This window comes from Microtus ochrogaster, unplaced genomic scaffold, assembly GCF_000317375.1.
Source record: "Microtus ochrogaster isolate Prairie Vole_2 unplaced genomic scaffold, MicOch1.0 UNK98, whole genome shotgun sequence".
NCBI classification, from domain to species: Eukaryota; Metazoa; Chordata; class Mammalia; order Rodentia; family Cricetidae; genus Microtus; species Microtus ochrogaster.
Window position 1 is genome coordinate 1,156,371 of NW_004949196.1, and position 12,138 is coordinate 1,168,508.

At 45.7% G+C, this 12,138-nt stretch overlaps 1 protein-coding gene across 1 annotated transcript in view; it reads left to right on the forward strand.

Annotated features, from left to right (window-relative positions):
- Positions 1 to 2,623, forward strand: part of Vav1 (vav guanine nucleotide exchange factor 1) — a 42,495-nt gene extending 39,872 nt beyond the window's left edge. The window contains exons 26-27 of the mRNA XM_005371130.2: positions 982 to 1,133; positions 2,334 to 2,623. Of these exons, the coding sequence (XP_005371187.1) occupies positions 982 to 1,133; positions 2,334 to 2,387 (206 nt within the window). The 3' untranslated portion in view covers positions 2,388 to 2,623. The remainder of the gene's footprint in view (positions 1 to 981; positions 1,134 to 2,333) is intronic.
- Positions 2,624 to 12,138: the final 9,515 nt, after the last annotated feature.

Consider the following 12,138-nt stretch of genomic DNA (forward strand, 5'->3'; position numbering starts at 1 on the left):
GCTGGTCTCGAACTCACAGAGCTCCACCTGCTTCTGCCTCCTGAGTGCTGGGATTAAAGGCGTGCACCACCATCACCAGGCCTGTTTTTAATTTTTAATCATGTGTATACACGTGTGTCTGTGTATGGCTCTGTGAACTTGAGTGCAGTGTCCGCAGAATCCGGAAGAGAGTGTTGAATTTCCAGGAACTGGAGTTACAGATGGTATTGGGTACTGGGAGTTGAATCCCTGATCCACCTCTCCAGCCACTCTTAATTACTTTTTAAAATATAATCAACTCTCTCTGTGTATCTGGGCTTAAATATGAAGGTTAAGGAGTCAGATGTGCAGAAATCGACTGTACATAAAACACTATTAAAATGATTTAAAACCTGGTCTCACCAGGTATGATGGTCTTCTTTTTTCTTTTATGCCCCGACAATACTGAAGCATGCATGGGCAGCCCATATACGGCGGTTCTGTTGAACTTGTCCATAGTGGGTTTCATGGTCTAAGTTGGTGAGGACGACTGACCAGGACTCTTTCTCAAGAGGGCACCAGATCTCATTACAGATGGTTGTGAGTCACAATGTGGTTGCTGGGAATTGAACTCAGGACCATAGGCAGGGCTCTTAACCACTGAGCCATTTCTCCAGTGTTTTATGTGCTTGCTCACATGTGCTCTGCTCACTTTCTCCACTCTTATTCTGCCTAAGACCCCTCCCCACACACACTCTGCCTAGGGAATGGTGCCACTCATGGTGGGCTGGATCTTCCCCATCAATTCGCTTTATTAAGACAACCCCATGGACACGCCCACAGGCCAACACAATGCGGACATCCCTCTCAGAGACTCTCTTCTCAGGTTATCCTAGGTTAACTATCACAGAAGCCCTTCATCTAGGTGACACCATCCAGAGAGCATGTCTGCTCTCTGCACTGTCCCAAGATGATGCCTGGTGTTTATCTCAGATGCTTAGGTGTCTCATTTTCTCTTCACAGCTGGAAGCACCAAATATTTTGGCACCGCCAAAGCCCGCTATGACTTCTGTGCCCGGGACCGATCAGAACTGTCACTTAAGGAGGGTGACATCATCAAGATCCTCAACAAGAAGGGACAGCAAGGCTGGTGGCGTGGGGAGATCTATGGCCGGGTGAGGCAGGAGGGGGGATGGTTGACTAGGTGGGGTATGTGGTGTGTGGCTTGGCTGTGGGGAAATAAAGTGTGGCTCCCATGCTCAACCCTAGTCAGAGGATCAAAAGGACACTGAGATTTAGCATATTTTCCCTGCCCACATTTATTTATTGAGATACTACTATGAGTAGAGATTTTCCTGGGTGCAAAGGGAGCATTATATAATTGCTCTCTTTATGAAACAATGTTTAGTGAGATCATGTGGACCTCTAACCAGACAGTCACACCAGGGAGTGGACAGGATAGTGACAGGAAATAGGACCTGAGGGAGCTCCTCACCCACCCTTCTAGACATTAGGGTGATGAGAGACTAGGTGGATGCGGAATGAAAAGTTTAAATGGATAGAATGACAGCCAGCAGGCCGGAGAGGTTCTCAGCTGGTAAAGTGCTTTCATTACAAATTTGAAGACTGAGTTCAATCCCCCAGAACCCATCATCCATTAGTTCATCCATTGCTCAGAACCCACCCATCCATCCACTCACCCACTCATCAACCCACTCACTCATTCACCTATGCATCCATTGGCCTACTCATTCATCCATCCATCCATCCATCCACCCACCCATCCATCCATCCACCCATCCATCCACCACCCACTTATCTATCCATCCATCATCCATTTATGTATTTATCCATCCATCCATCCATCCATCCATCCATCCAACCATCCATCATTCACCCACTCACCCATCTATCTATCTGTCTTCTCAACATTACAAGAAATATTAATAAAGTGTTTACTGAGCACTGGAGCCTGTTCTAGGCTCTTGGGAGTCTGGTGAGTAGGAGACAAAACCCTCCACCCTTGTCAACCTTATATTGTGATGGGGGAGGGGAGTTGGCTTATCAATTAATCCTGTCAATAAACAGAATATGTAATCATTCACGATTACATCTTGATTACATAATGCTGATGGGTTCTCTGGAGAACAATCAAGGAAAGGGTGGTAGTTGTGTGTGTGGAGTGGGTGTGGCTTACTATGTTTGGCAGGGTAACTGGAAAGCTTTACTTACATATGAGCAGAGACTTGTGAAAGGTGGAGGGCCATCCTTGGGCATGTACAGGTGTGAAGGTCCCAAGGCAGGAGGGCTCTAGTCTACTGTGATGAGGACTGAAGATGACTAGTTTTCCTCATGGGGTTCTCTTCTTCTTCCAGATTGGCTGGTTCCCTGCCAACTATGTGGAGGAAGACTATTCTGAATACTGCTGAGCCTGGTGCCCTGCAGGACATAGAGAGAGGCAGATGTACGCTGAGCCTAGGACGCTGGCAAGGTCGAGGGGCCATGAACAGTCCTCGGTGGCAGAGCTTCCGGATGGAGAGCAGACAGCCAGTGGCCAGCTGGCAGGCTTCCCAGGATGAAGGATGGTTAATTTATAACACACTGATTGTCTCGAAGGCCCCAAGGAAGATGGGGCTTGAGGCAACTGCTTCTAATAAAATGAGAAGAGCAGGCATTGGTGTGCTCCAGACCATCTGTAAGGGGAGCCACGGGGTGGGTGCTCATTGACAACAGTTCACTCTGCAGCAATGTCACCTTTCTCAGCCTTTTACAGTATAGGTTGAGAGGGACCTGGGATTCCTCCTAGCAGGAGGGAGTGCTGTGCTTACAGGGCTGGGATTACAGGGATCAAGTCTACACCTCTCCCTCCCTTCTTTTCTGTCCTCTGTGCTGAAGATGGACATCTTGGCTCTAGCGTTGTAGGCAGACACACTACTTCTGAGCTCCTCAATGGGGATTCTAGATGGGGCTCCACCATGACCACACCATAGCCCCTCACTGAGGTATTCTAAGTGGGGTTGCACCCCTGACCATGCCCCTGGCCCCCACTGGGGGATTCTAGGTGGGGCTCCACCCTGACCATGCCTCTGGCCCTCACTGGGGAATTCTAGGTGATGTTGCACCCCGACCACGCCCCTGGCCTCCACTAGGGGATTCTAGGAGGGAGCTCCACTGCTGTGCCACAACCCTAGTCATTTTTAGTCACTTTAAAATCTTTGAGACAGGGTCTTGCTCTGTAGCATAGACTGGTCTTGAACTCATTCTAGACCAGGTTGACCTTCAACTTGTCATCCTCCTGCCTCAGCTTTTTGAACTGCCTAAGTAACAGACTTTTTTTTTTTTTAAATCATCATTCCTTTTTTGTTTTACCTCCCAATCCCAGTTCCCCCTCGCTCCCCTCCTCCCACTCCCCCAACACCTCCCCACTGCACCACCACCCGCTCCTCCCATGGGGAATCAACAAAGTCGGTCACATCATGTTGAGGCAGGACCAAGGCCCTCCCCTGTTGTAGAAGACAGCTTGTTTGTTCCTGGCTGCCCAGACTTCTGAAATAAGTAAACAGAAACTGTATTAATTCAATCACTGCTTGGCCCATTAGCTAGAGCTTCTTATTAGCTAGCTCTTCCATCTTAATTTAACCCATTTCTGTTAATCTGTGTATTGCCATGTGGCTGTGGCTTGCTGGCAAGGTTCTGGCATGTCTGTTCCTGGTGGTGGCTACATGGTGTCTCTCTGACTCTTCCTTCTTTCTTCCAGCATTCAGTTTCATTTTCCCCACCTAGCTCTATTCTACCCTATCACAGGCCAAGGCAGATTCTTTATTCATTAGCCAATAAGAGCAACACATATACAGAAGGACCTCCCATACCATTTCCTCTTTTCTGTTTAAATAAAAAAGGTTTTAAATTTAGCATAGTAAAATTACATATAACAAAACAGGTATCAAGCAAGAATTGCAGTTAAAATATTTATATCTACTTTATCTTTTATCATAACTAAGGAAAACTATAACTATCTATTCTTTAACTCCACCAAAGACCCTAGAAGGATATAATATTACCTAAGTTAACAGGAAGTTCATTGTAAGCAACTTCCAAAACTCTAGAATTGACAGAGACATCTCATTGTATGGACAGTCAAACAAAGTTCTTCTGTATTGTTAGGGCATCAAATCTTCAGCCGACAGGCCCATAGTATCTGGCAGACTTTTCCATAAAGCAGGAAATTTGAAGATCTGTTCTGCCTTGTAATGGCAAAGTCCATCAGTTGCTCTCTTCCGTGTCCTGTAGAATGTCTGGCAAACTCTTTCCTGAAGCAGAAACCCTGAAGATGATCTCACCATTAGGCAAGTTCAGCAGTCTTTTTTTTCTGTGAGTCCTGCATGTCTAGTTCATTAAGTAGTCCAGGCAAGAGCAGTTTCTTGCCCAAATGGCTAGCAAACTCCATAAGGAGCCTCTTCGATGCCCATCTTCCTCTTGAAGTAATTGGTGCTGTCAGGAGCAGATGTGTCTAATTGTCATGAAAAGTCCTAAGTTTTTAAAACATTTTAAATTCCATATTCTGTAGTTTTTGAAAGATTTGAAGATTATCTAACTGAAATATATATATATTAGCTAGCATGGCTACAAGCTTGACTATTATAGATGATTATCTATTAACCTATATTTCTTAATTATACATTGTATTTTTAAATGAGGTATACAAACACAATACTTTAATCAAGAGCAGAAATATGTATATAAATTGATCTATAATTTGTATCAACAAACCAAGATCCATACCACTGCAAATCTCTTTAGCATATCTATCCCCCTTTAAATGTAAACAAACATTTATAAACAATATTTGGGAATTTGGGTGTAGTTCTCTCCAAAGTGCTTCCTACTCTTCGTTGGGTGAAGTAATATTTGAGGGTGTTCATGGCTACTTTTCAGAAGGTCTTGGTGTATCAAACTACATTAGTCTGGAATTAATTTACAGGTTCTCATCTTCTGTGGAAACAAAAACAGAACCTTTTTTCTAAAGTAACATATCCTTAGACTCAAATTCTGAAGTCAAGGTGCCTTTATGTTTGGTTTAACTTATCAGCCCATACAATGAATGTCTCTCTGTATTTAGCTCCTTCACAGTTAAAAAATTCAAAGAAAACACAGTAATATACATAATCCAGACTTTCTGTGTATTTTCCATCTTTACATGGCTTATTTTTCTTTATTCCTATTATTTTTTCTACAAGTTTACCCTGTCTCTTTAAAGACTTTGTTTTATTTTTTTAAAAAACTATTTACTTCTTTTTATAACTCTCTATACTCTTTTTCTTCTCTCTTCCAAGCCTATGTACATTTTTAAAACACACCGTGTCTCATCTAGAGGTCTTTTATGTCTGAATCTGTCCTTATTACATATCTATAAACCTTTTCTGTTCTGGAGAGCTTTGAAAATGCTAAGCAGCTTGGTATTAGTGGCCCTGGGTGTTGGCTCCGCCTCTCTCAGGCTTTATATATGGTGGAGGTAATTCATCATAGGTTCTAGGACCACCAGGTGGGAGCCGTCCTCACTACCTCAACTCTGGGTAGCACTGTGCAGCATATAAACCCTTTTTATCTGAGTAATAGCTAAATCTGCCATGCAGTGTACTGCACAGCCTGGAAATATCTCTGTGTATGGCAGTGGGAATCCACCATGCTCTCCTGCTTGTCCACACCTAGCAGGCTCCATCCCACCACCTGTTCAGGCAGGGAGTGCTGAGCCCTGGGCATGGTCTCAGCTAGTTTTCTCCCCACTCCGAGTGGTCACATAAGCATCTGGACTTGAAGTGGGTGGCAGGTTATCAACCCCAAAAAAGAGCCAAAGTTTGTGCTGGCAGCACGGACCAGGAACCTGCTGTTTCAAAAACAAATGGTTTTTTGTTTTTATTTTCGCTACCGTGGAATCAGGAAGACCTCTTTTAAAGAAGCCACTAGCAAACAGAGCAAGAAGTTGCACTAAACTTTTGATTTTTTTGTGACTAGGATTCTTTTCTAAACTTTCTCAGGTTTTATGTGGATTTAGTCAGCCACATTGGAGTGCCAATTTGTTGTAGGAGACTGCTTGTTTGTTCCTGGCTACCCAGACGTCCTAAGTAACCATACAGAAACTGTATTAATTAAATCACTGCTTGGCCCATTAGTTCTAGCTTCTCATTAGCTACCTCTTACATCTTAATTTAACCCATTTCTATTAATCTGTGTATTGTCACATGATTTTGGCTTTCAAGCAAGGTTCTGGCATATCTGTTCCCGGCGGTAGCTACATGGTGTCTCTCTGCCTCTGCCTCTTTCTCTCAGATGCAGTTTAGTTTTTCCCACTTACCTCTATTCTACCCTATCACAGGCCAAGGCAGATTCTTTATTCATTAACCAATAAAAGCAACACATATACAGAAGGACCTCCCACATCATTCCCCACCACATCTAGCGTGAGCAAGGTATCCCTCCATATAGAATGGGCTCCAAAAAGCCAGTTCACACACTAGGGATAAATCCTGAGCCCACTACCCAAGCTGCACAATTGTCTCCTACATCAGAGGGCCTAGTTTGCTCCTATGCAGGTTCTCTAGCTTTTAGGCCAGAGTCTGTGAGCTCCCATTAGTTTGGATTAGCTGTTTTTGTGTTTTTCCCCATCATGGTCTTGACCCCTTTGCTCGTATTATCACTTCTCCCTCTCTTCAACTCTGGGAGCTCGGCCCAGTGCTCCGCTGTGGGTTTCCACCTGTTTCCATCAGTTGTTGGATGAAGGTTCTATGATGGCAATTAAGGTAGTCATCAACCTGATTACAGGGGAAGACCAGTTCAGGCACCATCTCCACTATTGCTTAGAGTCTTAACTTGGGTCATCCTTGTGGATTCCTGGGAACTTTCCTAGCACCAGGCTTGTCGCTAATCCCATGATGACTCCCTCTGTCAAGATATCTCTTTCCTTGTCCTCCCCTCTGTCCTTCCCCCAATTGGCCATCCTGTTCACTCATGTTCTCCTCCCCCGCCCTTCTTCTCTCTTCTCTCCCCTTCCACCCTTCTCCCTCCCTCATGCTCCCAATTTACTAGAGAGATCTTGTTGATTTCCCCTTCCCAGGGAAATCCATGTATGTCTCTCTTAGGATCCTCCTTGTCACCTAGCTTCTCTGGGGTTGTGGACCCTTCTTGATTTGCTTTTCTTGTAATAGAAGCTAATATTTTGAGTTCCCTCCTTCCACATTGTGCTGAGCAAAGGAAACAATTTTCATATATACTCTCTAAAAATCCAGCTAAAATCCTACAGTCCTTGGCCCTGGTGTGCTGGGGGACAGCTGGCTTTCTTCTGTCACCTTGTTTCCTGCAGGGACATCATTGCTTGCACTGGAGCCCTTGACATGTGCCAGACACCGGCTGAGTTTTCTTTGCCTGCCGCATAGAACAACTGCCCTCTGGTTTACCCAGGGTCATTTCCCCATTGCCCTGGTGTAGGTATTTGTCATGACCTATGTCCTAGTTTGGTTTTGTTGCTGTCACAAACAACCTGACTAGAAGCTGTTTGGGAAGGGAAGGATTTGTGTTTGGCTGCACTTCCAGGTCACAGTCCATCACTGATGGAAGACAGGGCAGGAGCTGAGTTGGGAACTAAAGCAAAGGCCATGAAGAATGAGCTTAGGGCCAAGCTGGCTTTCTTACAGCCCAGGACCTCCTGTCTAGGGATGGAGCTATTCATAGCAGGCATTATCAGTCAAGACAGTCTCTCTCAGACAGGGCTGCAAGTCAGTCTGGTCTGGTCATCCTTCAAGTTAGACTCCCTCAAAGCAGCTGTGGCAAGTTGGCAGCTAAAGCTAACTAGAACACTGTTTCAGTCTCCAAAGTGTCTCATTAGTGTGGCACTTACTCTTCTCATCAGTGGGGTAAAATAGACTGACCAAAGCCATTTAAGGCAGGAAGGTTTACTGTTGCAGGGTACTGTCCTTCTTGGAAGGGAGGGCATGGTGGCAAGTGTGTGAGGTGCTTGGTCACAGGGCATTCACAGGTAGGAAGCGGAGATATGAGTTCTCAGTCCAGCACCCAAGCCCTTAGATGTGTTATGGTAAAAATAAATGCTGCAGGTCCCTGAGTGGCAGTAGTGAGCAGCGGGCATGAGACCACGGTGGGCCATGCAGGCAGCCGGTCCCATGAGGAGCCTTAGCCACGGTGGATGAGAGACAGAGACCTATTAGGGATGTCATGCAGAGAAAGAGGGTATTTATTTAGTGGGTTATGGAGGGAAAAGGGAAAGTGGGGAAGGGGAAAAGGGAGAAGAGCAGAGAGGCAGAGAGAGAAAGTGAGAGAGAGAGAGAGAGAGAGAGAGAGAGAGAGAGAGAGAGAGAAGAGAGAGGAGGGGGAAGGGGGGAAGTGAGGAGAAGGGAGGGAGGCAGAAGCTGCCTCTTTGGGAGAAAGATGGAAAGGAAGGAACTTAGGCTGGAGAGCAGTTTTGGTGATGAGTTTTCCCCTTCCAGCCCCCAACCCTAGCCTTCACGGCTACAGTTAAGCCCTTCACTGACATTCATCTATGGTTGCTTCCCATAGCTAAAAACATGGTTGGATGATCTAGGGTTGGTCCTCCTGGACTAGCACTGCACACACTGTGCAGTGCATTCAATTTGGGGCCCAGAGTCCCTCGGATTTTTCTTTTTCCTTTTCTTTTCTTTTCAACCAATTGTAAGTGTTCCTAGCCATGAGAGACTACTCAGAGCAGCCTCTAGCCTCTCTGGCTTCCGAGTCACCCAGACTGGGGCCAGTTGGGCTTCAACACCCTGCCTGTAGAGACAAGATGTCCTTCTATAGGCCCTGTGGTGTTCATTCACTGTTTTTGCGGGTTTTCACATTTTCAGCTATGGAATATAAACCCTCAGCCTATCAGCTCTGCTGGTGTCCCACCGGCCCTGCTTTTCCTTAAACTATCCCTACTGGTGCTAGCCCTAGTGTGGAAATGACAAGATTAGTCAGATCTAGGAGGCAGATGTCTTCGATTCCAGCCTTTGCTCCCCACCATGACTTTGGTGCAGCAGCTCAGCAACAGGGCAGATCACACCTCTAGGTCTCTCTTGTTTAAAACTCTCGCGACTCAAAAAAATGTGACTTCTCCATACAACATATGACTGACACAATTTTGACTGAGGTCAGGTGACTTCACTGCCATCTTAACTGAGAGCCAGGTCAGGTGATCAAGTCCCACCATCTTCACTGAGGTATTCCCTGTCTGGTTCCCTGGTGCTGACTCTGTTGCATGAGTGTTTTGTGCACGGCTCTAGTAGGGCCTTCCAAAGCATCCACTTTACCCAATTCCTGTTTCACTGTGTGTGTATGTGTGTGTGTGTGTGTGTGTGTGTGAGCATACATGTAACTTAAATGCACCTATGTTTATTGTTAAATGTTGTAATTGTCTGTTCATTGTATCTCATTCAAGACTACAAAGCAATAAGTCTCATGTTTTAAATTGGTGTGTACTTTTAAGTCTCTTAATCCAACCTTGCTTTACCTGTTAAGTTGAGAGCCAGTACAGTCAAGCTCAGACCCAGCTCCCCAGATAGATTCCATACTGTAGAATCTGTCTACTCATTTATACCTGATAAACAGCCTTCAACTGGTCAGAGATTTGGGGAATATGGCATTTAAATGCTTAAATATTAAAATATTCTTCATAACAAAAAGAGACAGTTTGGCCTCTAGCAGTACTCTATTTCCTCCAAAGAAGACAGAAGATAAATGGGCACAGAACAGCACCCATACACAATTTTCTTCAACTGCCAAGTGCTGAACGAACACTAGGCAAAACTGCCTTTCATCTAAACTGAAGATCTCCAGACAGTGAACAGAATCACTGGAATCGACAGCCTAGCTGCTCAGGTCAAGGTAGGCTTGTCTTCCTACAGATTTCTTAGCCCACACAATCTTCTGGAGCCTGGCAGGCCCTGTGCTATACAGCAAAAGGCAAATAAGTGATCATGGATGACCCTGAGGAGTAGCTCTAGGTGCCAACCAAGTAAGTTCTCTGTCATTTTTTAATCAATAACTCAAGAAAAATTTTATCCTTCTCAAAGATCTCTGATGTAGTTTGACAGCTGAGAGGTTTTGTCATTTAAAAGGATAGCCTGACCAAACAAATTTCACCAGAATACAAATACAAGTCATTAAGGTGTGTACCTGCAAGTTATAAAGGTGTGAGGACAAGTATGTGCTATCCAATTTCTCTCTCATGCTGCTTTCCATAGTCTTAAAAATACTTTTCATTGTGAAAAAACATCAGTCACAATAAACTTGAAGAATTCTTGTGAGTTCCAGGGAGCCAAACTGAAGGATCCACCTTGAACAGGTCAGATACACCCCTCTCAATTCCCTGGTCCTAAATTTTTTCTTTCCTAAACTTAACTTTGTCCTCTGTTCTGCCAGTACCTTAAACAGGTTCAAGAGACACCAGACATTTCCATACCACAAACACTGGACAGGAAAAAAGAGACCAGAATGTGACCAGCATCCAGGTTCCCCCACCAAAACAACACCCACAAATAAGCAGGAAGCATCCCAATTCCTTTAACCTGTGGTGTCTAACCTCCCACCTTTTTATTATAAAAAAGAGATGGGAATGTAATGGTCTGTCCTGTCCCTTTAAGAGACAAGCCCCGCTCACTCCCTCTCCCATCCTCTGAGGCAAGCAGATCTTCCTTCTGCTTCCAGCCTGAGTTCCTTCCTTTCTATCTTTCCCAAGGAGGCAGCTTCTGCCTCTCTCCCTTCTCCCCACTTCTCCCCTCGCCCCCTGCTTCTCTCTGCTCTTCCCCTCTCCCCTTACCACCTTTCCCTTCCATAACCCACTAAATACATACCCACTTTCTCTGAATGGTGTGCCTAATAGGTCTCTGTCTCTCACCTGCCACATGGCTCCTTGCCTGGGACCCAGCTGCCTTAGTGGCCCACTGTGGTCTTGTGGCCTGCTGTGGTCTTGTGGCCGGCTGTGGTCTTGTGGCCCGCTGTGGTCTTGTGGCCCGCTGCCCACTGCCACCATTTGGGGAACCGCAGTGTTTTATTTTTACCATAACAGGATGGGGCCACCCACATCTCCTAACCTAACGTAGACAGCCCCTCACAGCCATGGCCAGAGGATGGCTTCCCATGTGATGCTAAAATCTGTCAAACCAACAATGTCACCATCACAGTTTTGCTGTCCTAGGCTGTCCCATCTGCCGACAGACCCCAGGTGAAGGATTTGGGGCTATAAGATTTCCCTGGGAGGTGTCACAATGTCTCCAGAATAGAGTTAGGAGTGCCAAATGAGCTCTGCCTCCTTTACCTTCTGTCTGTAAATATACGCATGTATATGTGTGTGTTCATATGTGTGTGTAGATGTGCTTGTGTAGATGTGTGGAGGCCAGGGCATAACCTCAGGTGCTGTTTCTCATATTGTCATCCATTGTGTCTTTTGAGGCAGGGTCTCTCACTTGTCTGGAATCCTGTCAGCAAGCTGCCAGGCAGGAAGATACCTCGGTTGGGAAGGCTGCATCCCTTGTGCCTTCTCTTGGTGCAGGGAGAGTGAGGGCTGTCAAAGCTCCTTCAAAAACTTAAAAACTTCTTAGCTGGACAGTGGTGGTGCATGCCTTTAATCCCAGCCCTTGGGAGGCAGAGGCAGGCTGACCTCTGTGAATTTAATGCCAGCCTGGTCTACAAAACAAGGCCCAGAACAGCCAGAGCAATACAGAAAAACCCTGTCTCGGAACCCCCGTATCCCCCGAAAAGTTTTTAATTCTAGGACTGGAGAGTGGGGTCAGCTGTTAAGAGCACTGGCTGCTCTTACAAAGGACCTGGGTTCAATTCCTCACACCTACAGGGCAAGTCACAGTCATCTGTAACTTCATTCCAGGGGATGTGATGCCCTCTGCAGGTACCACACACATGGTGCACAGGTGCACAGATAGACATACTGGCAAAACACCCAAATCCATAAGACGATCTTTAAGAACTTTTTTTTCTGTCTTCCCTGCCGAGATTCAAGGTTTTTCTGTGTACCCCTGGCTGCTGGAACTCACTCTGTAGACCAGGCTGGCCTCGAACTCAAAGAACCACCTGCCTCTGCCTCCTGAGTGTTGGGATTAAAGGCATGGACCACCACTGCCCAGCCTTAAAAATGTTTCTTTATTCTTGAGGATTTCA